This window comes from Adiantum capillus-veneris, chromosome 11 (assembly GCF_014529385.1).
Source record: "Adiantum capillus-veneris isolate H3 chromosome 11, ASM1452938v2, whole genome shotgun sequence".
Taxonomy (NCBI): Eukaryota; Viridiplantae; Streptophyta; class Polypodiopsida; order Polypodiales; family Pteridaceae; genus Adiantum; species Adiantum capillus-veneris.
The window spans coordinates 68,378,645-68,405,975 of NC_140941.1; the positions used below are offsets into that span (position 1 = coordinate 68,378,645).

The window sequence follows — 27,331 nt, forward strand, 5'->3', positions numbered from 1 at the left end:
TGAAGTGATGCCCCTGAGTCTATAATCCAGTCACTCAGTGCATTTCCATCAGATGCTATAAGAAGAGCTGAGTGAATTGTATTCTTCAAGAAGTAGATGTCTCTTGACACTAGACTGTCATCCTCTGCAACAGTGTTTGTCACATTTATTTCTTGAATCTTCACTGAGGACTTGTTCTTCTCACCATGGTCTTCAGCTTTCTCTTTGCCTTTTTCTGCTTTCCATTCTCTGCAGTCTCTTTTCATGTGACCCTTCTTGCCACAATGGTAGCATTCTATGTCACTCTTGCCTTTAGCACTGCGAGACTTGCTACGAGACTGATTCCTCTTTCCACCTTTGTACTTTTCTTTGTTCCTTCCCCTGACAACTAAGGCTGTTCCTTTGCCTTTGTCCATTGTCTTTCTATTAGTTTCTTCAGTAGCAGACTTTCTTCTACACCTGCTATGTTCAAACCATCTGGAGGTGTAGAATTACTCAAAGCTGTGCGAAAAGTGTCCCAACTTTTCGGCAATGTGATCAACAGGAACATAGCTCTAACAGGTTCATCAAACTTGACACCTTGAGCTGACAACTGACTGTAGATTGTGTTGAATTCATTCACATGATTGGACATAGGTGTCCCTTCTTTCATCTTCAAGTCAACAAGCTTCTTAAGCCAGTATACCTGTGAAGCTGCACTCTGCTTCTTATAAAGATCACTCAGCTTTAACCATGCTTGATAAGCCGACATCTCGTCTGCTACATTGAAGTAAACGCTTTCTACCAAAGTCAGCATAATGGTAGAAAGTGCCAATTCATCCATTTTGCTCCATTCATCTTCGTCCATATCTTCTGGTTTTATCTCCTTCAGCTTTATAGGTTTTATCTTCTTCTTTTGTACCAACACGTGCCAAATCTGCTTCTTCCACAATGGGAAATTGGTTCCATCCAGCTTCTTTATATTGTAAAGAGCAGTGTCCTGTGATCCAGCCATAGCTACGCTTCACAGTGATTTACTTTCCTGGGAGAAATTCGGCAGAGTTTCCCGTGTAAACTGACCTCTGAACCAATATCAACCTGTCAAATCAACCAAGAAAGCTTCAGATTCTGCATAAATTTCGGCAGAGTCTCCTTTGTAAAATGGCTATGGTGTACTCAAAAAACAGACCAAAAAAAAACAGCTCAAAAAACACAGTCTCTCTAACACTGTAAGCTGTGGGTAAACCTGTCCTGCACCTGTACTATCTCTCACTGTCCTGTCACTGTCCTGTAAGCATAGACTGCGACAATGCCTTAACGGCAGCAAAGCAAAGATGCAATCCCAACTGTCTAACTCACAGTCAATACATCCTAGCTGCCTATCTAAGGGTGCTCGAGGGATCGCTCCAAGACCTGTATCACCGAAAGGATCTCAACATTCGAGAATCCCCCAGCTCAATAAAACCTCACTCGACCCTCAACAAAGGCTGCAGTAAATCTGACAGTACATAGACTTCCCACAAAGTCATACATCCACAAATTTCCCACTGTAAGCTGTAACCGCTGCGGCGGTTGTTTGCTGCGTGACTCACAGCCAGCAAACCCTCAACAAACATACATCATCTCTGACAATACATCCCATGTGGAAGCACCTGATGAACTAGTGGATGTCGCCTACAGTCTGTGTGTAGATGCGCCCATGTCGTATGTGACACGCCTCCAAGAACTGTGAGCCGTCGTTCGATGTGTAGACAGCCACAAATCAACACTCTGGGAGTGTCGATATACTCAGCACCTGCAGTCGTAGGCCAAAAAACCCCAAATTTGCAGAGTCGGATCTGCACCCGGATCTGCACCCGCCGAGACCCCGTAGTCGAAAATGGCCTGCGCAGACCTTTGTCGAAGCCGAATGGTGACCGAGATGACCTCAGAATGAAATTCTGAGAACACCGAGCCCTTCAGCCTCGCCCACAAGATTTGGGGCCGTGTCTTCGCCTGTCAAATTTCACTCCAATCTGAGCTGGTGACTCTAGACTCTTGCAGTGCTGCCCCAAGCCTCGATCTGAGCTCTGATACCAGTTGAGGGAGTACGAGCGGAAGTGCGACGCGAGAGAGAGTGCGAGAAGAAGAGCATGACGATATGGTGAACTCGCTCTACTGTAATGTGTAGAGAATAGTGAGTTCTTATTAGGTTTTTACAAAAGAATATGTGTACATACCTGGCGGCCCGCCCACTTACCTGGGCGACCACATTGGGCTTTATACCCCAACAGCTCACACAAAAATTTAGTGGAGACGGGGATGTGAGAAAGCATATCGAAGTGTTTGAACAAATATGTGATTCTCTAGGAGAACACAATGACGTGCATAAGAGTAATACTTTAAGTCTAGCCTTAAGTGGGAAGGCTAGGGATTGGTATAGAACCCTAAGGGTGGAAGAAAAAATGATTTACCCTACTCTTAGGAGACTGTGCTTGAAAGAATACATACAAGAGGGAGTGCTTTGGGGTGTGGCCTCTCAGCTCCAGAAAGCCTAACAAGAGGAAGGAGAGGCGGTGAGAGACTTTATTATTCGCTTGAAGCATTTGAATTCTCGTTGTAATCCAAATGCGCGCTTCAATAATAATCAATTGCTTGATAGATTCATTAGGGGATTACGACATGAGGATATCTACAATGGCCTAGTCATTAGATGTATCACCACTTGGGAAGCAATCACCACCAATGCGATCCAATTGGAGGATAATTTAATGATTCAAGAAGAAAGAGTGCCTGTTGAGCCTAAATCTACTAGCTCGCAAGCATCGGGGCATCAGCCAATGACCTTAAAGCCTATTGCTAAGGGGCCAAAGATATATGAGAGTACTTTAGCAGATCTCACCAAGGCCATTCAAGAGAGTCTTAGAGATAATTGTGCTCCACAAAACAATCATATGTATCTAAGAAGGGAGCAATAATGGTGCTCAATATGCCATGGTCTGCATAGTACCAGTGATTGCCCTACTTTTAGAGTAAAATTCAATGGGAGTTGCATTGCATGTGGGAGGTATGGTCATCAAACTAAGGATTGCATAGTATTTAAGCGTGGGATGGCCAATAGACCAACCTTAGCATGGACAGACACACCTCGAGTGCTTGCATTGATGCCCGCCCCACCTCTTGAACAAACATCACAACACATGGTCCCTAGGGACCAAAATGTTGTTCAGACAACACCCTTACCGCATCCAGTGTTAGGACCACAACCACCACATCCGAGAATTACTTCTATGAATCAAGTGGGTTGTGAGTTATTTATTGCTTGTTTGGAAGGTTGTGAGGAAGATATAGACCCTAATATTTCCTATGGGATTGTGTAGCAAATATATTGTGTCGTGCTCTCTACAATGGTGCTCCTCAGTGCAATGTGTATGACAATCTCACTCAAAACAGATTGACAACAAAGGAACAAATAGACAACAATTGAGCTCACACAGACACAACTACAGACCACAACATATGGCTCGACTATCTCAAAGAACTGATACAGACACTGGCATGGCGACACACTCAGCTCCAGCCCAGAACTCACATGTACAATGGGGTGTCAAGGCTCAGATGTGCAGGGATGGTGAACCAATGCTGTGAGTATAGACTCGCTACTCCTAACAATGACGCTAAACCATAGAGCTAGAAGATAATCCGATGACTCAACAACTACTACTCATATGTACAACCATAAAGAGCCACCAAATGTCAGCCATCTAAATATATCCCCAAACTGAGTGGTGTGAACTGGCCACGATGTCCACTAGACCACCATTCGTATCCCTGCTACCACGTCACTGCCCAGCCAAGAGAGTCCATCTAGTGTGAACCAGCCTAAACCAACTGTACTAACTGTGTGTCCTGTGAAAGTGACATTGTAGCCTGCTACAGGTTGCCGCCACAAGACCGCTCATCGTCTCGGTGAGAAAAACAAGTGAAACTGAGAAAAACAATTGAAACTGCTAATTAACCGCAAAGAAACCACCACTACACATCACTGTCATGCTGAAAAACTGCCCAGTCACCCAAGAGAAAGATTAGTTGCCACACCACCGGAAGCATCAGCCTCTGAAGGTGGAGCCATCAAATCAATGGTGGGGCCCTGTTGTATGTGAGATCTCCTGTCCATAACTAGGGCCCTTGAGGGGAAGGGACCAGCCACATGCTCTCTGCTGGGCTGATGGTAGCACATGTCCTGTAGTGTACTGAGGACGTCGAGTAACACAGCCATGGCGGTGTGCTCCAGCAGTTTCGTACGTCGCAGCAAGTCACATTTTGCATCTCAGGGAATGGTGATGACTGAAACCCTTGAGGATACTGTTGTTGATTGTAGTATTGAACTGGAGTCTGTGGGTAAAGTCCCATAAATTGCTAAGAAGGACCCATTGCTGCATTCTGCATTGGTGTACCTGCTCCAATCCACCCATACCCCATACCCATCATCGTAGGTTGGGTTGCCCTATTTTCATGTAAGAGTGGTTCTCTAAATCCTTGTACCTAATTTTGAAGGTCACTAATGACTTTAGAATTTAACTTTAAGACCTGTTGGAGTGCAAAAATAGTAGCATCCCGATCGGCGATGGCTCTCTCAGCAACTCGTAGAGATCCCTTCATAGTTGCGTAAGTAGCTACATGACGCTGGTGTGTAGCTGCTAACCGCTCTGCTCCAAGATCAATGGCGAAAATGGCTTGCCTGGACTCCTACAATATATTCTCAGATAGCCAAAAAAGTGATGTAGAGTCCGACACTGTGAAAGGTCCTGTAACAGTGTCAAGGTGAAGAGAGGCAAGTGGTACAGCTGATGGCACTAGGGTGACAAGTGGCACTGCTCGTGGTGGTGGATTGGGAGCATGCCTCTCTGGCGGAGTAGAGACGGTGGGAGTGGTTGCAACAGGACTAGGCATAGGAGAAGAAGAAACTCTCACGGGAGCTTGGGAGCTAGTTTTTGTGGTAGGAGTAAAAATAGCAGTAGTAGAGAGAGGAACATACACTATAGAAGCCACAATTGTGACATGCATAGTGTGATCTACAGCGCCTGAACTTACCATCGAACCTGTAGTGGAAGTATGCGATGAACGTTGAATAGGTTGCTTCACTCGAAGCTGCTGGCTTTTCGAAACTAACAGTGATATCAAAGATTCTACTATGTCCTTCACTACCTTCGCCCTCTTTTTCTTAGGCTTCCCAGGTAGATCCATTGTCTGTTCAATATCTTTCCCTTTTGCCTTAGATCTTTTACGCCGCATATCCGCATCCACATCCATAGGACGAACAGGTATGTTAATGACCCAGGCCAACATGGGAGCTGCAAAGCATTGAAAGCTAGATTGCACAGATTGCACCTGAGCTCTCAATTTTTTTGTCCACGACTATAAAGAGATAAATAGAATTTGATGAAAGCCACACGGGATGGTCTGGATGAGGCAGTATAGGCCTTCACAGTGCAAATATAGTAGGCACATCACATCTACCCTTGCTTACTTTAGCAGCTTTGACCAAAAACTAGTACTTGAAGATGGCCCAGATCTTTTTATTCCTTGCATGGTCAACATGACTAGTACTAAGTAGCTCTTTGCATGCCTCGGTGTGTTAAGTATGGAGCCTAATTTACCCCTTGTAATTTTCTGTGGTAAAAGCGCACATTTGTAAGGCCCCCATTATGAAGAGAAGCCATCGTGCGTGAAGGAAAATCACTCGCCGGAATATTCCTTTTTGCCGAAATATTATGGACGAACGGAAGCCGAAAAGTGGTCAAAAATCGACCGGTCGGTTGGCCGTTGGCCGGTAGTCAATGGCCGGTGGCCGGTGGCCGAATTCAAAAGCGGATTTGTCTACACAAGGGAGGCCACACATGGATGGATTGGAGGGTCCAATTTGGACTTATTCACACAAGGACGGCTACACATGGCTGCCTCTCATGAGAGAGGGCAGCCCTTTTGGCCTATAAAAGGAGGCCTTTTCTACACACATTTCATAGTGTGAAGTTGATGCAACAAGGTGGGTGTGAGGTCGTGAGAGTGAAGCAAGGCGGGAGCTCCAAAAGGGTATAATCCCTTTGTAAACTACTTCTTGTTTTGAAGTACTAAAGCCATTGAGTGGCTGCTTTCCCGAGGACGTAGCCCACATTGGGTGAACCACGTATATCGTGTGTACTCTCTCTCTCTCTCTCTCTCTCTCTCTCTCTCTCTCTCTCTCTCTCTCTCTTCTCTATAATCTCGTGTATGTAAATCTCTCTCTCTCCATTAAATAATCTACTTAATTATCTATTTAGCTACGTCTTATTTCCTAACAACTGGTATCAAAGCAAGGTTTGCTCATAGCTAAATTATCTCAAGGAAAGGATTCCTTGAATTGAGTGGGAGTTATGGCGGAGGAAGGGAAGCTCAAGATTGAGAAGTTCAACTGCAAAAACTACCAACATTGGAAGATGCAGATTGAAGACTATCTCTACCAGAAGGACCTCTATTTGCCACTAGGCGGTCTTGCAAAGAAGCCTGCAACGATGGCAGATGAAGCATGGATTGTCCTTGATCAAAGGCATTGGGAACAATCCGGTTAAGCTTGGCGTCAACGGTGGCCTTGAATGTTTCGGAGATGAAGACCACAGAGGACTTGATGAAGTCACTTGACGACTTGTACGAGAAACCATTGGCATCCAATAAGGTATTTCTTATGAAGCGCTTGTTCAATCTAAATATGGTAGAGAATGGTTCAGTTGCAGAACACCTAAATGACTTTAACACAAACATGTGTCAAATTCGATCGGTGAAAATCAATTTCGATGACAAAGTGCGAGCTCTTCTTATACTATCATCTCTACCGTATAGTTGGGACGCCTGGTGATGATTGTAAGTAATTCTATTTCTGGCACAAATACTCTTAAGTTTGATGATGTTGTGGGTGTTCTCCTAAGCAAGGAAATACGAAGGAGAAGCACAAGAGAATCATCTAGTGCTGCAATGTCAGTGGAAACAAGAGGAAAGCCTAAGGAGAGGTTCAAAAACCAAAAGGGTCGTGATCGCTCAAGGCGGAGCAAGTCACGCACAAAGTTAGTTCTTGAATGTTGGGACTGCGGCAAGAAGGGCCACGTCAAGAAGGATTGCTGGTCCAAGAAGAAGAAGGAGACAGAGTCTCAAGACAACAAGCCAACATTGGAGGCCAATGTGGTAGGTAAAGTAGAGCAAGATGCTCTCATTCTCTCATTAGACAATGTGTCTAATTCCTGGATAGTAGATTCCGGGGCTTCATTCCATGCGACACCACAGAAGCCACATTTCCAAGACTACACCAAAGGTAATTTTGGGTATGTATACTTGGGAGATGATGAAGCTTGTGATATTGTCGGCAAAGGTACAATTTCTGTCAAAACTGCATAACGAAAATGAACGGAAACTTAAAGATGTTAGGCATGTTCCTTCTCTTTGCAAAAATTTGATCTCTACAGGACAATTGGACGATGAAGGTCACAACATTGCATTCGGAAACAAACGGTGGAAGATCTCAAAGGGATCTTTGGTGGTTTCCAAGGGAAAAAAGATTGGCACACTTTACTTGTGTACTGTTAGCACGCAACCTTCAGCTTGTGCAACAACTACAGAAGTTGACAGTGCGGTGTGGCACTACCGGCTTGGGAATATGAGTGCCAAAGGAATGCAAATCCTTCAAACAAAGAAGCTTCTACTAGGTTTGAAAGAAGTGGAATTAGAGTTCTGTGAAGATTGTGTTTATGGTAAACAAAAAAGGGTAAAATTTCAAAAATCAAAAAATGAAAGAAAAAATAAAAAACTTGAGTTGGTTCATTCTGATGTTTGGGGTCCTGCAAGTACACCATCACTTGGTGGCTCATTGTACTATGTAACATTCATAGACGATGCAACTAGAAAAACATGGGTTTATGTCATGAAGAATAAATCCGATGTATTTTCCATATTTCAAAGGTGAAAATCCTTTGCGGAGAATGAAACAAGTGGCAAGGTTAAATGCCTCAGGTCCAACAATGGAGGCAAATATTGCAGCCAAGCTTTTGAAAGCTTTTGTGCTAGCAATGGCATTCGGAGACAAAGGAAAACCCCAAGGACACCTCAACAAAATGGGATTTCAGAAAGGATGAACGGGACAATCATGGAGCGAGCACGAAGCATGCCGCTACATGCAGGCCTATCGCTTGAGCTTTGGGTGGAAGTTGTAAGTACGTCTCTGTACTTAATCAACCGGTCACCCTCAACGGCATTGGATGGGGGAGTTCCAGAAGAGGCATGGACAGGTAAATCGGTGAATTATGCATTTCTCAAAGCGTTTGGGTGTGAGGCTTTTATGCACATAGATAGAAGCCTAAGATCAAAGCTAGATGCAAAGTCAAAAAGGTGTTTCTTCATTGGCTATGGAGAAGGTGACTTTGGGTATCGCCTATGGAATCCTGAAGATGGTAAAATCTTAAGGAGTAGGGATGTAATTTTTAATGAACAAAATATATACAAAGATTACTTGAAAAGAAAATAAACAAAAGAAACAGGTGATGAGTACATGGAGCTTGAGGACGGTGAAGACTCAAGGACTCCAAACGGTGACAATGTGCAACAACGTCAACCAAATGAGGAGCCTCAACCTATTCCCCGAAGATCAACAAGAGCAAGTAGACCTCCAAAAAGGTTTGTTCCTTCCTTCAACCATCTCTTGATCTCAGATTCTGGAGATCCGGAATCATACGAAGAAGCTATGCAACATGAATCCAAAGAAGAATGGACGAAGAGCATGCAAGTGGAGATGGACTCACTACATTGCAACCAAACATGGGAGCTGGTTGAGTTGCCTAAAGGTAATCGGGCACTTCAAAACAAATGGGTGTACAAGCTGAAGGAAGAAGAAGGTGGGAAGAAAAGGTACAAGTCTAGGCTTGTGGTAAAAAGGTTTTCTCAAAAGAAAGGTATTGACTTCAATAGAATATTTTCTCCTGGTGTAAAAATGAACTCAATTAGGCTTGTCTTAAGCCTTGTGACTGTTCATGATTTAAATCTCGAGCAAATGGATGTAAATATGGCATTCCCTCATGGCGGTGACTTAGAGGAGGAAATCTACATGCTTCAACCAACAAGATATGAAGTAAAAGGTAAGGAAAAAATGGTTTGCAGGTTAAAGAAGAGCTTGTATGCTTTAAAGCAAGCAAGCATCTAGACAATGGTACTTGAAGTTTGATCGATGGATGTTGGATCATGGATTCACAAGATGCAACTCGGATCACTGCGTCTACACGAAGAATTTGGGAGATGGAAAATCCATCATCCTAATGTTGTATGTTGATGACATGTTGATTGCAAGTGCTAACATGCAGGACATCAAAGACCTAAAAGAAGAGCTGTCTCAATCTTTTTCAATGAAATATTTAGGTGCTGCATAGAGGATACTTGGTATGAAAATATCAAGGGATAGGACGAAGAAGACAATAAAGCTATCTCAAGAGGATTACATCAAGAAGGTACTAGAAAGGTTTGCAATGCAAAATGAAAAACCAGTTTAATTTCTACACCTTTGGCTAGTCACTTTAAACTAACGAAGGATATGTGTCCAAAGACACAAGAGGAGATAGCCTATATGTCTAAAGTTCTATATGCTGCGGCGGTAGATTCTCTAATGTATGCATGGTTTGGACAAGGCCAGACATTGCACATGCAGTGAGAGTTGTGAGTAGGTTCATGGACAACCCAGGTAAAGAGCATTGGCAAGCTGTGAAGTGGATACTTAGGTATCTAAAGGGAACAACAACAAATGCTTTGTATTTTGGAGGAACTGATATTCTTCTTCAAGGGTATGCTGATGCAGATATGGCAGGTGACAAAGATACTTGAAGGAGCACTACGGGCTATGTATTCACACTTGGAGGCACAGAAATAAGCTGCGCTTCAAAGTTGCAGAAAGTGGTCTCACTTTCTGCCACGGAAGCAGAGTATATAGCAATGACGGAGGCAAGCAAAGAAATTATGTGACTTCACAGATTCTTAGAAGAGCTTGGATTCAAACAAGACAATTGTGTCTTGTACAGTGATAGCCAAAGCGCTATTCATCTTGTGAAGAACTCAGCCTTTCATTCAAGGACAAAGCACATTGAGGTGAGATATCACTTCATACGCACAAGAGGGACAACTAAAGCTAGGAAAGGTGCATACAAGTGAAAATCCTGCAGACATTTTACAAAGGTGGTCAACAAGGAGAAGTTGATCTTTTTCTCATCTTCAATTGGCATTGAAGGATAAAAAGCCGGGATGGAAAGCAGTCACACGTTTGATTTGGAGATCAGTCTCCAAGTGGGAGATTGTTAAGTATGGAGCCTGATTTACCCCTTGTAATTTTCTATGGTAAAAGCGCACATTTGTAAGGCCCCCATTATGAGGAGAAGCCATCGTGGGTGAAGGAAAATCACTCGTCGGAAACCAAAAATTTTCACGGCCAAAATTCAGGGGCAACTTTAGGGGCCTCGGGGGCGGAAGCCCGAGATACTTTTTTTCCCTCGCCAGAATATTATGGCCGGATGGCGCGGCCGAAAAGTGGTCGGAAATCAACCGGTCGGTTGGCCGGTGGCCCGATTGTCGGAAGTCAATGGCCGGTGGCCGAATTCAAAAGCGGATTTGTCTACACAATGGTCGGTTGGAGGGTCCGATTTGGACTTATTCACACAAGGACAGCTACACATGGCTGCCTCTCATGAGAGAGGGCAGCCCTTTTGGCCTATAAAAGGATTCCATTTCTACACACATTTCATAGTGTGAAGTTGATGCAACAAGGTGGGTGTGAGGTGGTGAGAGTGAAGCAAGGCGGGAGCTCCAAAAGGATATAATCCCTTTGTAAACTAATTCTTGTTTTGAAGCACTAAAGCCATTGAGTGGCTGCTTTCCCGTGGACGTAGCCCACATTGGGTGAACCATGTATATCATGTGTACTCTCTCTCTCTCTCTCTCTACTCTATAATATCATGTATGTAAATATGTCTCTCTCCATTAAGTAATCTACTCAATTATCTATTTAGCTACGTCTTATTTCCTAACACGGTGGTCGCATCTTTTGAAATTTGTGGATAGGTTCTTGTAGCCGGTTTTACTGTGCAGGAGTGGTTGTCATCCCCAAAGCGTGACCAATGCATGTAGCAGTCAGTGGGTGCCCTCTTACTTTGGGAAAAAACTTGAGAACCTCATGCACCATATCCATGGGAATATGAGAAGGCAAATTGGCCTCTGCTAATGCTGACAGACCTAGCGTATGTAGCTGATCTTTTGATAAAACTTCTCGAAGAGACGGATGAGGCTGCCTGCAGGTGGAAGTTCAAAGTGAATTTGGTTTGAGTTTTGGAAGAAGGGGGCCAAGGAATTTGATGGCTCAGTACCTGGTGATGGCCTTCCTCTTCTTTTTGTTTTTCACAGCATCTACATGTTCATCATCTTCCTCTTCCTGTTGTCTAGAAGACTCTGAGTCAGAGTCAGAGGCATAGCCCGAGTCTGACGCTTAGTAATTCGCATCACTGTGATCAATGGAGGACAGATCGATGAGCCCATGGCTAGAGGTATCCACATCTTCTTCCTCTGTAGAACTTTGGGATGATTCAGTTGGCCTCTGTCGAGACAAGGCTTTCTTCTTGTCTTATTTTCTTGTACCAGCCATCATGAAGTGTGCTTGAAAATTTCAAACCTTACAAGCGTGAGTCGAAGATTGCTGAATAGTTCCTGTCCAAAAAGCTAGTTGCCTGAATCAGCTCAATATAGAAGAGCAAGTTGCAAGTGTGCTCCTCACAGATGTAGCGCTCTCTTGCCAGTGTGCAGGGTGAAACCTACTCCGAGATTCCCAGATGTAGCGTTGCACTTGATTTTGTAGGAAAGAATCTTGATTATGCAGGGAAGAAGAGGCAGGTGGCAGATAGCAAGAGGGCGATATCAGGGAGGGATGAGGCTATTGGAAAGAGGTATTAGAGAGTGGACCATATAAGGTCGAGGGAGGGTTGGTGAGGGACGAGGTTAAAATTAGGGTGGGTAGGGATGAGGGGAATATGCTGGGTAGGGACGAGGGGGTATCTTGGGTAGGGGCGAGGGGGGATTGGTGAGGGGCGAGGGGGATGTATGTTGGGTAGGGTCAAGGGGGGTTGGTGGGTAGGGGCGAGGGGGATTGGTGAGGGGCGAGGGGATATGTTGGGTAGGGACGAGGGGGGGTTGATGGGTACGGGCGAGGGGTACTGGTGAGGTGCGAGGGAAGGTGGTTAGGGGCAAGGGGGATGATAGAAGGTAGGGACAAATTGGTTTAGGGTAGGGGCAAGAGAGTTGTGGTGAGGGGCGAGGGAGAGAAGTTGGGTAGGGCGAGGGGTAATTTAGAGGGTAGGGGCGAGGGGGGTTATTTTAGGGGGTAGGGGTGAGGAGGGGTCTAGAGGGTAGGGGTGAGGGGGTATTTTTTAAAGGGTGGAGGCGAGGGGATTAGTTTGTAGGGACGAGGGCAGTAGAGGGTAGGGACGAGGGCAGTATAGTGTAGGGGAAAGAGGGGGTTTAGAGGGTACAGACAAGGGAGAATTAGTGAGTATGAGCGAGGAAAAAACTAGGTGGAATTGGAGGGTAGGGTGATTAGCAGCCAAATTACGGAAGATATATAGAGAACCAAAGAGATAGGTGAGAATTGAAGTTATAATGTGAAGGAGAGAAATGAGAAAGGGAGAAAGCAGAAGTTGTAAAGTGTTGCCAAGTGCTGCTAGTATAAAAATTTTCATGCTAGAACAACCATTCCCAGACCTAGCAAACTTGAATGTGAGTGTAAGAGCATAGAGATGATGAGCCATGAGCTAGTAAGGCAGTAGTGAAGCTACAAAAAAGAGGTCACACCAAAAAGGCAAGGAGCTAGATGTGTGTGTGAGAGAGCTTACCACAAGAGAGAGGGGAAGGAAGATACAGTAGAGCAGGTTTGAACGTGTTAGGAATAATACTAAAATCAAATATCTATCGACGAGACCTTCAACAAATCCATGAGGAGAGAGATGCAATAGAAACAAACAGAGCAATAACGTTGGATCGTAGAAAGACTCCAAAAAGCCCAATCTGTCAATGAGAGGAGAGCAAAATTTGATGCACTCAGTCAAATGAGGAGAACTTTAAAGATAACACTGATTACAACTGAGATGCGACTGACATGAGAAATACTTGAGAATAGGGAAAAGGAAAAGCCGGAGAGGACAAGACAATCATCAAGGTTTTTGGTGGGATGGATAAAATACCCAGATTTCTAAAGAGTCGGGGAAGTGAGTGATAGCACTTAATTCTTGATCCATTTACCATTGGCAAAGGAACACCTACCAGAGCGACTAACTAGACAGCCCCCTGTGGCAAAATCTCTTGTACCATGAATGGCCCTTGCCAAGCTGGGACCAGCTTCCTAGCTTTGTTCAGATACTTCGCTTGATAGAGTAGCACCAGGGAACCCTGCATTATTTTTGGCTTTCTGAGATTGCGATCATGCCACGCTTTGCGACAAAGTTGCTCGGCTTGGAGAGCATGTGAAGCTAACATCTTTCTTTCTTCTAACATTGAGAGATGAGAGAGGTTTGCGGAAGCAATCCTGGTTGTGACGCGAACACTTCCCACCCTTGCTAAACCTGAGTTGAACTCATATGGTGTAATTGCTTCTAGACCAAAAGCTAGCTAGAAGGGGGTGTAGTTAGTGGTTGCCTGAGCTCAAGACGTTGGATGCAGGTGACAAACTTTCCATAGAAGCACGAATAGCACTTTTTTAGTGCTCTCAGCTTGCCCATTTGCTCTAAGATAGTAAGAGCAAGATTTACGATGAAAAATCTTGTAATTCGTGAGGAGTGTGGCAGATTAGGTCATTGACAAAATGACTACCTCGATCACTGGTGACTTCCAGAGGGCACCCAAACCTGCAAAAAATATTTTTATACAAAAATTTTACGATAGTGGCGACTGTACAGTCGATGGTAGCCACCACTTCGGCCCACTTTATTGCATAGTCCGTTGCTACCAGGAGATACTTACGATTGTCAGGTTGAGCAGATGGAGTAACTGGACCAACAAAGTCCAATCCCCATCACTCAAAGGGCAACCACGCCATAGATACCTGCAGAGGGCGATTTGATTGCTCGCTAGGCTTGGGTGCATATCGCTGGCAGACATCACAAATCTTGACATGAGCAATAGCATCTCTAAGTATATAGGGCCACCATAAGCCTGTCTGTAGTATTTTTTGCACCGTGATGTGACCAGAGTATTGGCCACCTGTAGGACCACTGTGTGCATCCTTCAGAATGTGGTCTACTTCATGAGGAGAGACGCACCTACGCAGCACACCATCTGGCTCAGATTTGTAGAGCTGTCCACCAATCAAAGAGAAGGGTCTAGACTTCAGCAAGAGTCTTCTTTTTTGCAAGGGAGAAGTATTCTCGGGATATAGGCCAGTGGAGAGCAGATGTAACACATCTCCACACCATTTTGGGATCGTGTTGACCTTAAAGAGATGACTATCAGGAAAGTCATCATCAATCCCAGTATTGGGCTCACCTGTATGTATGCAAGAGAGATGGTCGGCCATGATGTGCCGCTTGCCTAGACTAAGAACTACTTCGAAGTCGCATTCCTAGAATATCAGTAGCCACCTCCAGACTGTACCTGCAACTTAGGGTTTATTCAGAAGATAGCGTAGCGCATGATGATATGTGATGATAGTGAAGTGAACCCCTAACAAGTAATGACGAAACTTTTGTAAAGAATACCATAGCCAAACCTTCCCTTTCTGTGGTGCTGTAGTTGCACTCTGCTTTGGTGAGTAGGCAACTTGCATAGCGAACAGGGCGATCCAGATTGTACTCCTTACTAGACTGAGTCAACACAGCACCCACAGCCAGTTGACTCGCATCAATATGCACATGAAAAGGGAGAGACCAATATGGATCTACTAAGATAGGTGCTTCAGTGAGGCATTTTCTGAGGTATGCAAATACTTTAGCCTTAGGTTTTGACCATTTGAAGGATATAGTTGCACTAGTGAGTCGGGTCAATGGTTGAGCTACCTGTGCATAAATTTGTATAAACCTGCAATGATAGCATGTGTGGCCTACAAAGCTCTGAACACCTTTCGGGTTGATGGGAGGTGGTAACTTCAAGATGGCCATGATCTTCTCTAGGTTAGGTGCTAAACCTTTGGCAGACACCACATGGCCTAAAAGTGTGCCCTCTGTGACCAAAAAGTGACATTTGTTAGGATTGAGCTTTAGTCGTGCCTCTGTGCACCTAAGGAAGACAGCAAAGAGCTAAGCGAGGTGCTCCTCTAGATTTTCCACTGGGGTTGAACATTGGGCACCTGAGAAGGTCAAAAAATTGTCCATGAAGATGCAAAGATGATCCATAAGTAAAGGACATAATATAAGATATAATGCTCGATTGAAGGAAGGTGGAGCGCTTTTCAACCCAAACGACATCCTCGTGTAGATAATAATACCCCAGGGAGTCACAAAGGCCGTTTTAAGTTGATCACCTGGATGGATGCCCAACCGATTGTATCCACTGAAACCATCCATGAAAATGTACAATTCATGCCCTACTACATCTTCGAGCACACGCTCAGTGAAAGGTGTGGGGAAACCATCTGGGATAGTTACCTTGTTCAGAGCATGGTAATCGACGCACACACAGATTTTATTGGACTGCTTCTTAGGTGCTATACCATGGGTGATAACCACTCAGAGTGCTCCATAGGTACAATGATCCCTACCTCTTGCATTTTTTCAAGCTCTGACTTGACAGCGTCTGCATACTTTGGGTTGAGCTTGTAAGCTCGGCCTCTGACAGGCTTAGTCCCTTCAACCAGAGGGATAGTGTGGAGACCCAATTCTCGTGGGATCCCTTCCAAATCCTTGTAGGACCAAGCAAAACATCTTTAAAAGAGTGTATAAAAGAAACCACCTGATCAAGTAATGCGGGATGCTCCCATAACCAAGCTGCTAAGAGGACGTGTTGAGGGTTGTCAGGGTCACCCAGGTTGACTTTTTTTTACCGGGTCAGGAGGTGCAACTGTGGAGGGTACTTCAAAAGTTGAGAAATGAGCTGCCTCTTGGATCTTCGAGACATCATGTGTTGGTGTTTGATCGATCAGAAACTCTACATACTCTTCTTGTAACCATCCTGGTCGAAGCTCCTCAAAGGGTAAATCTTCAGACACAAACATAGCAGACTGCTTTTGAGGGGGCGGGACATCCGACCTGGGAGATGTTAGAGAAAGGGGGGAATCATTGGCTAGTTCATGCAGAGGAAATTTCTTCCCCCTTTGGTGATGTGTTATAGGTTCACCAAGGCTGACGGCTTCCATCATAGGAACATTTGTATCATGGGAATCAGGGACTAACACACTTACTTCTTCGACTGGCACAATTTTTTTTGTAGGGCTTGGGACATTGGTGTCCGTCTGAGGAGTTGGGGGAGAGAGTGTTACTAGCACAGGTGGGTTTTGAATAGATACCAGATAGCATGGCATCGAGGTGGTAGCTTCCAACCACTGCAGGAGGTCCTCGTCAGACCGTCAGGTGGGATGGGCTACTCAGGGTCGGGGTTGGACTGTACTGAAAATGAGTTGTGATGAACCATTGGATCCATACCCCCTTCGAGCTGAATTGGTTGCATGGGGATCCAAGAGTATGTATCCACATGGCATCATTTCCCCAATCATGAAATGCCTTAGTATTTCGCAACCACAGTCTACCAATAAGCAAAGAAAATCCTCCCTCCACCTGACGAAGACTAACCACCACAAAATCCAAGCTAAATGTGAAGTCTGGTACCATCAAAGGCACCTTCTCTACTATGCCCACCGGGTAGACTGTCCTCTGGTCTACCAATGTAACGATGAATGGAGCAGGACGGGTAGGCTGCAGACCTCAGGCCAACATAGTAAATTCTGGCATCAGATTGATCCCAGATCCACCATCCACTATGACACCTAAGAATTGATGCCCAAGAATAGACACAGTGAGACGCGGACTTTTGTAGTCAGTGAGGGGAGCAGTTGGATATGAAATCATGTAGGACTCCAAGGGCTACACATGTAGGTGCCCGCCACTAGGCTCTGCACCGGGGTACAGAGACTGGGTGATGGAAAGGGTGTCACTTCTAAACTTTGCATCAAGTCGAAGCATGTCATACAATGACATATGCAAAAAGGTGGTTTTCAAGATAGACTTTGTTGTAGGCTTCTCTCTGTTGATTAGATCTTACTCTGGTATCTTAAGCTTTTGCAAGTCCTCTACTGCTTCCATGAAAGCACCATCAATATCTGATAGAAGAGATGTAGGTTGGCTCTTGAAACTACCTGCTAGTTTGTCAGCTACTAAGGGAGTTTGACTTACTTTTGTGACTAGAGATGAAAAAATTGGACCGCCAGGTAGGCTGAGGCCAAGAGCAGCTCTTTGTGCCCGTGTAAGCACACCAGTCGACTCTTCCACCTGCTTCAACCCATCGCGAGAGGTAACTACAAGAGTGGAAGGTGGGGCCTGTGGAATGGTACTTACTGTGATGAGGTTAACCTTTGGGAATGTAAACTCCTGTTGGTTTTGGCTTGTGCTTGCCGATGTGGATGCACATTGTTTTGGGCAGTCCTTACTATAGTGATCCTTAGCTTCAGGCAGTGTCGACAAGGAGGGGACCCTTCTAGCACAAAATTGGCCTATCCGGGATGGGCGAGGTGGTCTTGGTCCTTGCTGCAAGGGGTTGGATGCTGAAGTGTAGAAGCTTTGGGGAACTGAAGGAGTACTAGCATGATAAAAGCTGGGGGATGCAAAGTTGTTTTGCATAGCTTGCATAGGAGGTGTTGTCAATAGAGGTGGCATCGGGTTTTGATGGCCATAGGGTGAAACCATGTTGGATGCCGGTGGGATGTGGAAAATGGGAACAGACACAATATACAAACTAGATGCCTCTCTATAGCCCAGCAGATATCCAACACCCCAAGCCACACAGAATCACACACACACTCACTTTTTGCAAACTTCCAATGAACAGGCTCGCGTACTAGCATTTTCGGATATACACACTCACACAGGGAGGCGACACACACCTCGACCACACACAAAACAACTCACTCAATCCTTCTCTCCCTCCCTCTCTGCACACAACCACACAAAACCCGGAGCCAACGCTACCACGGGGGTATTAGGACACGAGACGAGATAGATGAGAAGAAATAAGTGGACTTAGACAGCACAAACATAACCTGGCAATGATTGCTATCCTTGCTTCAAAACAACCTCGATACAAGATCTTCGAGGGACACACTCTCGAATCTTTTTTTCCACCTGCTGAACAACCACTGAAGCCCTTGTTGGCTTCTTCTTGTCCAAAGCCCCTCAATCGATTCACCTCTCCATGCATAGGTAGCCCCTTTCTCGTCTTACTCACATATGGTGGCCCCCTTCAAGCTTCTTGTAGCCCCTCGTGAATCCAATCACAGCCACCACTGGCGGCCTCCCTTGCTCTGCTATCTCTCCCTTTGTCCTCTCCTGGTAGCTCTCTTTGGCGAACCTCCCTCGTGACCCAACCATGGCCAGCTCCTTGACGGCCCTTCCTTGCCTCCCAAGTGGTGTACCTCCTCCTATTGCCACCCCGTGGCGGCCTTCCTTTCTTTGCTCTCGGCCAGGCCCATCACTTCCTTGATGGCGCAACCCTGCAGCCTTCTCCTGTCTGTAGCCGTTCCACCTTCTCCTCAATGCCGCCGCTCAGGTCGGCCTTCCCTCTCCTTCAAGACCTGCCCACGGGTGTATCCTTGCACCTGGCAACTTGCCCTACCTCTCAGGTGGCGACCTCTCGTCAAGCTAACCCCCTTCCTGCATAGCGGGCTGTCGCTTTTTTGTATAGCGGGCTGCTCCCCTCCTGATATCCAACTCCAGCCCTAGATTTTTTGATGGGATGCAGCCCATGGTCCTGGTGACCCCCTGAACCTGGCAACCCCCCCTCCTGCATGGCCCTCAAGTGGCGCAACCTGCTTTCTTTCCATATGCAGTCGGGTGCCTCCCCTTCTTTCCTGGGCGACCTCCCTCGACAGCGCTACCTCCTGATAGTTGCATGGCTTTTACCCTTCCAAAAAAACGATTCCCCTTCATTCCCACCGAAGGCAATCCGAAGGCAATCCACACTCGGCAATAGTGAGAACAGCCCTTCATATCATTCCACAAGGGCGCATCCTATACCAAAGCTTGATAGACACAAAAGAGCATAAAAAAAGCTTCAAGGTGTCAAGATATTCGCCAATAGAAGAGCCAATCATCACGAACGTCGACAACATCAAAGGGAAATCCTCTTGCCCGATTGACAAACAGAAAACACATATTAACCAATTTGACCATTCAAGAAATCTATATAACAAATACGTGCAAGAGGGAAATGGTCACTTTTGCACGGGGGGAGATTGCACCCAGTGTTTGCGTTGTTCTTCTCTCCTCTTCCCTCTTCTCTCCCCGTGCTGGCGTAGCACTCCGCTCTAGGAGGTGCGCCTGCACGCGCTCTCTTGCTCTCTCCCGCTCTCTGTCTCTCTTTATTTGTGTTGTGCTCGATTATGGATTTGTGCGAGTCGACAGGTACGTAGATTTAGTCGTTTATGTCTTGCTATGTGCTATTTTCGAGTATTTTGCAGGGCAACCAGTAGGCTTCCAGCTGTAGAAAATTCCCTGTATCCATACGCTTGCTTCATATACAAAACAAGCCTGTATACCAACCGGCGAAGCATCTTCACCATACATCATTATTTCCTCACCTGCGAGAGAGCTCTCCATAGCATAATCCTTTTCAAAAAAGCCCGGCAACTGATACAAAGATACCAGTAGAGCAGCCTTCAACACCATATGTATCCATAGCATAGCATAAAGTAGCAATGCACTGCAATTTGCCTCCACCTGCTGCATATCCAAGCCTACATGTTTTCCAAGCATACCCTCTATTGTAGGTTCTTCAAATGGTATACCCTCCATACCTGACTCACCATGCCAATCTTTGTCTGCCATAGCCTTTGACGCTTCATCTTCAACCACTTCATGCGAGAGCAAATCGGATTGCTTGATTACCTTTGCCTGCTCTCAAGGACTTCTTCTATGACCATATCATCTGCTAAGCAAGAAATAAATCCATGATCTATTACCTTGTTCTCTAGTATGGCAACATCATCCACACCTTAATTCTGGAATGCACTGCCGCTCTTCAATACAATTGGTAGGGCAAGGTTGCCCAACCCCCTGGCTAGCTTCTACCTGCACAACTTCAACCATTGCTGTGCCAACATCTTCAAACTTGTCCTGTGAGCTCTGATCCATAACTTCACTTGATTCTTCATGCATCTCCTCGTTCGCTAGGACCACATCCTTGCTAGTCGGGCTAACAGACTCTTGTATAGCAGCATAAAATTGGAGGTACAAACTGAAACAAATGACCATAATGGCTCACCAATGGCAAAGTAGCTACCTCTTTGATGCTTGAACTCCCCTTTGGCTTCATGGCATGAAGCAACTCCATTGTCGAGCTATCTCCATAGTCTGCCGGCTTAAACAAACCCATCTCCAGCTTCTTTTTTGCTTTCCTGCTCTTTGCCTTTGCCAAGCAAACCATTTGCACATAGTCCTCTGCACCACCGCACTCGACCTTCTCTTTGATTTGCGAATGCAAGAAGGCTAGAAACTTCTCTCGCTTGAAATGGTCTCCATTTCGCACACATGTAACAGCACCTAATCTCTCCCAAATAGATTCAAATTTACCCAAAAACAAAGAAAAATCTTCACTTACATCCTGTTTGAGCTTGCTCAATTGCTCACCCAAGTCCGATGGAGAAACCCGCTTCTCAAAAGCTTCAACAAACTGTTTGCGAATCTCGCTCAGCGAGGCGAATGACGATCTGCAACCCTCAATCCTTCAAACCAGGCTTTGGCTCATCCTTGTAGAACCAATGGTAGGGCCTTCAATTTGGCTTCATGTCCACAAATTCTCAACTACAACAGGTATAGCTCCATATCAGAAAACCAATCTGCAGCCTCTTCTTGTCCAGCAAGCATCAAGTCAATATCATGCATCATCTTTAGGCTTTAAAGCTTCACCGAGGAGCAATCAGTAGATCCTCCGTGGGGGCACCACTGATGGGATAGGGGAAATAGAAACACACACAGTATACAAACTGGATGCCTCTCTATAGCCCAGCGGATATCCAACACACCAAGCCACACAGAATCACACACACACTCACTTCTTGCAAACTTCCAATGAATAGGCTCGCCTACTAGCATTTCCGGATATACACACTCACACAGGGAGGCGACACACGCCTCGACCATACACAAAACAACTCACTCAATCCTTCTCTCCCTCCCTCTCTACACACAACCATACAGAAAACCCGGAGCCAACGCTACCACGGGGGTATAAGGACACGAGACGAGATAGCCGAGAAGAAATAAGTGGACTTAGACAACACAAACACAACCCGGCAATGATTGCTATCCTTGGTTCAAAATAACCTAGATACACAATCTTCGAGGGACACACTCTCGAATCTTATTTTCCACCGGCTGAACAACCAATGAAGCCCTTGTTGGCTTCTTCTTGTCCAAAGCCCCTCAATCAATTCACCTCTCCATGCATAGGTAGCCCCTTGCTTGTCTTTACTCACAGATGGTGGCCCCCTTCAAGCTTCGTGCAGCCCCTCATGACTCCAATCACAGCCACCACTGGCGGCCTCCCTTGCTCTGCTATCTCTCCCTTCGTCCTCTCCTGGCAGCTCTCTTTGGCGAACCTCCCTCATGACCCGACCATGGCCAGCTCCTTGACGGCCCTTCCTTGCCTCCCAAGTGGTGTACCTCCTCCTATTGCCACTCCGTGGCGGCCTTCCTTTCTCTGCTCTCGGCCAGGCCCATCACTTCCTTGATGGCGCAACCCTGCAGCCTTCTCCAGTCTGTAGCCGGCGGTCCACCTTCTCCTCAATGCCGCCGCTCAGCTCGGCCTTCCCTCTCCTTCAAGACCTGCCCACGGGTGTATCCCTGCACCTGGCAACTCGCCCTACCTCTCAGGTGGCGACCTCTCGTCAAGCCAACCCCCTTCCTGCATAGCGGGCTGCCGCTTTTTTGTATAATGGGCTGCTCCCCTCCTGATATCCAACTCCAGCCCTGGATTTTTTTATGAGCTGCAGCCCATGGTCCTCTGCACCGTGGTGACCCCCTGAACCTGGCAACCCCCCCTCCTGCATGGCTCTCAAGTGGTGCAACCTTCTTTCTTTCCATATGCAGTTGGGTGCCTCCCCTTCTATCCTTGGGCGACCTCCCTGGACAGCGCTACCTCCTCTGAGTGTTGCATGGCTTTTAAAACTTAAAGCCTTCCAAAAAAAAAAAATTCCCTTCTGAGGGGCATTCCCACCGAAGGCAATCGACACTCGGCCATAGTGAGAACAGCCCTTCAGATCATTCTACAAGGGTGCATCATCCTATACCAAAGCTTGATAGCCACAAAAGAGCATTAAAAATTTTCAAGGTGTCAAGATATCCGCCAATAGAAGCGCCAATCCTCACGAACGTCAACAACATCAAAGGGAAATCCTCTTGCCCGAGGACTTGATTGACAAACAGAAAACACATATCCTCAAGCACATGAAAAGCCCTGCACCTCCTGGTCTTGATGTCCGATCCGACATACACATCATAGCACCTTTTGCCTTACAAGTCTTGAGAACCACAAATGACCTATACTATGTCGCATTTGGCATACACATCCTGGCAGTAGAGCGTCGTGCAGACAGCCTGCCCCAAATCCCATATCACAAACCTGATAGCACCTGTATCTAGTACCCCTTGTCCCGCTCACAAGCTTGTGATATCAATACTTACTCCTGTCACCTATAATAGCAGAAAACCCTTGCAGCTTTTGCTAGCAAGTGCTCCATCTTGGTAGCTGTCCCCTAACACCATCAAACCCTTGCCCAATGTACATGCCACTTGCTTGCAAACCGCCATGCATGGACTTCTTGCACCTCCATGGGTCGACACAGTTGGGCTGTACCACCGGTGCTATCCCTTGTTGGAGAGAAGGACCTAGATTTTGTTGTATTTGCCGCAATCCCTTGATATAGTAGCAATCCTTGTCGTCATGCCCCACCTTTCCGTAGAAGTGGCAATAAGCCCAAAGGAGACAGTCCTATGGAGGATGTCCTGGAGAGTCGCACAAGCTACACCATACCATAGCCTTAGTCTCCTGTTGAGACCGAAGCTCTTCTAGCTCTCTCTTGATTTGAACCAAAGCCTCAAGATGTGGTGCTTGCTCTTGGCGAAGAGAGATTGATTTCTCCTCTTGAAGAGTGTGTTGTAATTTTAGGGCTTTCAATTCTCTACGTAAAGAAGTCAATGGATCATCAAGACTTTCCATAAACACGGAGGTGGTCTCTATGTGAGGGGAGTTGTTGAACAGCTTCCTAGCCCCCTCTATCCTAGTAGCAGCTGCGATGAACTCCTCCAGAGTGGCATCGGGTCGGAGACTCTCTCGGAGTTTTTGCTGAGACGTTTTGGGAAGCGTCTTCTTCACCCGCTTCTTAACCATATATTCATCGGGTTGCTGGGGAAGCTTGGCAACCAAAGACTTGGTTTTAGTCATAAGTTCTTCAAAAGTCTCCTCTGGTTGGAGCACCATGTTGGCCAACTCATCCAAAACCTTCTCCTGGTAGTCACTTGGCCTGAATGCTGCACAGAACTATTGTCTTAAGGTTACCCAAGTTGCAAAATGGTTCTCTGCAAACTGGTTGTACCATTTGTCTGCTAAGTTGTCCAAGGTAGATGAAAAGAGTACCAAATAATCATCCTCTCTATTAAGAACACGACCCCTACAGAGAGATACGAACCTCCTTGCATGGTCGTCAGCATCTTCAGAAGAGTCCTTTGAAGGTAGGGAACTTGATGTTTACCTTGGCCAAAACACTAGCCAAAGCTTCCATGGTCCCTTGCTCAGGAGCCCATTGCTCAATAGCCTGCAGTAGCAGAATAGGAGAGAGCTTTAATGGGGAAAATGATCTGGAAGATGTGGAACCGGATGGAGGAATGAGTGATGTCGTATGTGGAGGTATGGGTGATGAGGTTGATGGACTTCTACTAGGTACGAAGGGTTGTCTTCTGTTGTAGTACTTCAGAGGACTCAGTAGTGCTCTTTGACGCTCGGCTGACCGCCTTGTATGTGTCATGAAGCAACCACCAATCCAACCAAGCTTTGGGCAAGAAAACTTTGAACTGGCTGAAGACTGGTCTAGACTCTACTAGACCAAGCAAGTGACTAGACCAGACTGGACTAGGGACGGACTAGGGACGAGGAGGACTAGACTAGGACGATGGCTGGTTGGACCAGGGGGAGAGAGGACTAGGGCAAGAGGACTAGGACGAGAGAGGACTAGACCAATTGGACCAGGGCGAGAGGAGACCAGACCAGCAGACCATAGTGCAAGGCAAGGTAGGCGAAGCTAGGTAAAAACCACTAGCTTCATTATTTGTATTCTCAACAGAGAGTGAGACTTCAGTTAAAGTTCCACCATGATCACAAAGTGAGAGCACCTGTAGCGAAGATAGTGTGACATGCTCTCTATAGTGGGTGCTCCTCAGTGAAATGTGCGTGACAATCTCACTCAAAACAGACTGACAACAAAGGAACAAATAGACAACAACTGAGTTCACAGAGACACAACTACAGACCACAACATTTGACTCGACTATCTCAGAGAACTGATACAGACTCTGGCGTGGCAGCACACTCAGCTCCAGCCCAAGACTCACAGGTACAATGGGGTGTCGAGGCCTAGATGTGCAGGGATGGTGAAGCAGTGTTGTGAGTATAGACTCGCTACTCCTAACGACGACGTTGGACCATAGATCTAGAAGATAATCCGATGACCCAACAGCTACTACTCATATGTACAACCATAAAGAGGCACCAACGGCTCATAAATGCCAGTCATCTAAATCTATCCCCAAACTGAGTGGTGTGACCTGGCCACGATGTCCACTAGATCACGGTCCGTATCCCTGCTGCCACGTCATTGCCTAGCCAAGAGAGTCCGTCTAGTGTGAACCAACCTAGACTAACTGTACTAATTGTGTATCCTGTGAAAGTGACACTGTAGCTTGCTACAGATTGATGTGCTTGAAGAAAGTCCACTTTACTACATGGAGGACTATTGGGGACAAGTCAAACCTGTCTATCAAGTAGCTACTCTTGCTGCAAGAGGCCAAAATATCAATTACACTGCCAAGAGACCACCTCTTCAATGCTATGAGTGTGGAGGTCCACATTGTGTGCCAAGTATCCTATTAGGCTACAAAAGAACGCCACACTAATGCAAGCCAATCAAGCGAGCATGTCTATAATTCCAATACTCATGTGTAATTGATGTGGCATAGATCATTTGATTGCCCAATGTCCGAATATTCCAAATGCACCAAAGATCACGCCATTAAACTTGATTGAGGTTACCGAGGAGCCATCACAAAGTACACCTGTGATACCAATAAACGTACTTACACGATCGATGCTCCAAAAACAAAATTATATTCTTGAAGAAAGAGACACGACATCAATTGCCCAGTCTTAGAAGAAGAAGAAAACACAAAGGAAGAGATTGCAAAAATCAGTGAAGTCAGACCCCACTTCAGAGACCAACATAGGGACTGGTGACGACCTCGTATATATGAACGATGCTAAAGAGGATTCTAATTCAGGTAAAACTATGGAGATACTCTCCACCATTGTCAGTGCGTAAGCATTTAAGCTTCTTGCCACTCTGATTCTCCACAAGTGTCACAAACGTTTTGAAAACACTAAACGCTTCATCCTTGTGCTTGAGAAAGTAAACCCATACTTTCCTCGAGTAATCATCTATAAATGTCATAAAGTAAGAAGCTCCCCCTAGAGATAGGTTAGGCATAGGTCCACACAAATCACTATGAACATGTGCCAACTGTGTATCTCTTCTACTGCTTCTATGCTTATGTGGCTGCTGTGTTTGCTTACCATACAGACAATGTTCACAGAATTCAAAATCATTAAATGAAAAGCCAGGCAAATAACCAGAACGAGACAAGATTTCCATTCCCTTCTTGGACATATGTCCTAACCGGCTATGCCACAAAGAAACGTTCGGCTGCTCGGTTACATTGATTACATTTTTAGAGACATTTGATACATAAATCATGTAAAGTCCTCCAGACTTTACTCCATGTGCTACTGTCATAGAACCCTTGGATATCTTCCACATGTTCTGTCCAAAAGTGGTGACGTAGCCAGCATCATCAAGTAAACCTATGCTGATCAAGCTCTTTGTAATTGCGGGAACATGTCTCACATTCTTCAGCGTGAAAGAAGAGCCATTCTGAAACTTCAATTGAACATCTCCAACACCTAAGATCTCACATGTTTGCCTATTGCCTAGCCGAACATGATCTTTAGTGGTCACATAAGAAGTAAACCACTCCTTGTTTGGAGACACATGAAGTGATGCCCCTGAGTCTATAATCCAGTCACTCAGTGCATTTCCATCAGATGCTGTTGAAGCGGTCCGGGGCGGGCAACAAGAAGAGCAACCTCTAGACACCCTTCAAGGCTCCCGTGCTGCTCAATGGGGCTGGGGCACAACACAACACAAACCAAAACAACAAGCCCCCAGCCAAATCCCAACTACACAAGGGGCACCACCTAGTTTAAGAGCGAACTAGGACGCAAAAGAGGAGAATCGTTAGAGCAACCCACAAACAAGCAAGGAATTTACACTAACCCTAACACCAATGGAACACTCTCACACACTAAAACACGAGAGAGAGAGAGAGAGAGAGAGAGAGAGATGGTGCTCGGGTTGCTTTGAAGTGTATCGTTAATGATCAAGCAAACATAAATATATATATGTAAGAAAGAGAGAGAAGGGGGAAGGGGGTGCTTGTTGCACTAATGCCTTCTTACAAATCTGTCATGACCAATCAAGTGAGATTAGTATTTGTTCAACATAGCCCGAGTAAATTACACCACAACACATCACAAGAAGAAAGCCACTCCAATCACTGTCTTAAGGCCAGGGGAGTCCTCTCCACCCTGTCGTCCTCTTACAACATGTGGGATTTATGGCTAAATTGATAACAATACCCGGAGAGAAGCTATCAAGAACTTAAATAAAACACCAAGACACTTACACATCATTATTGTCCATGACTTCACGTTGGAAGGGAGACAAGGTATCCATGCTTAGTCCAAATTCACCCTCCTTGATTCAGCAAATGTTGGGCTTACACTAGTAGGAGAAATGATAGATTTCCTACTCTCAATTTAATGATCACTCTCT

At 45.7% G+C, this 27,331-nt stretch overlaps 1 protein-coding gene and 3 pseudogenes across 1 annotated transcript; 2 read left to right on the forward strand and 2 right to left on the reverse strand.

Annotated features, from left to right (window-relative positions):
- The first annotated feature begins 18,223 nt into the window (after nucleotides 1-18,223).
- Nucleotides 18,224-18,939, forward strand: LOC147447398 (uncharacterized; annotated as a pseudogene).
- LOC147447399 (uncharacterized) lies at nucleotides 18,235-20,000 on the reverse strand. Its single transcript, XM_086523208.1, has one exon. The coding sequence runs from the start codon at nucleotides 19,998-20,000 to the stop codon at nucleotides 19,596-19,598; it is 405 nt and encodes a 134-aa protein (XP_086379334.1). The 3' UTR covers nucleotides 18,235-19,595.
- Nucleotides 20,001-20,056: 56 nt separating this feature from the next.
- LOC147447400 (uncharacterized) lies at nucleotides 20,057-20,598 on the reverse strand (annotated as a pseudogene).
- An 871-nt stretch (nucleotides 20,599-21,469) lies between these two features.
- LOC147447401 (uncharacterized) lies at nucleotides 21,470-22,198 on the forward strand (annotated as a pseudogene).
- Nucleotides 22,199-27,331: the final 5,133 nt, after the last annotated feature.

Excerpts from the sequence above, each read along its gene's own strand:
- LOC147447399 (XM_086523208.1), bottom strand. The coding sequence starts at position 20,000 with ATGGCAGACAAAGATTGGCATGGTGAGTCAGGTATGGAGGGTATACCA.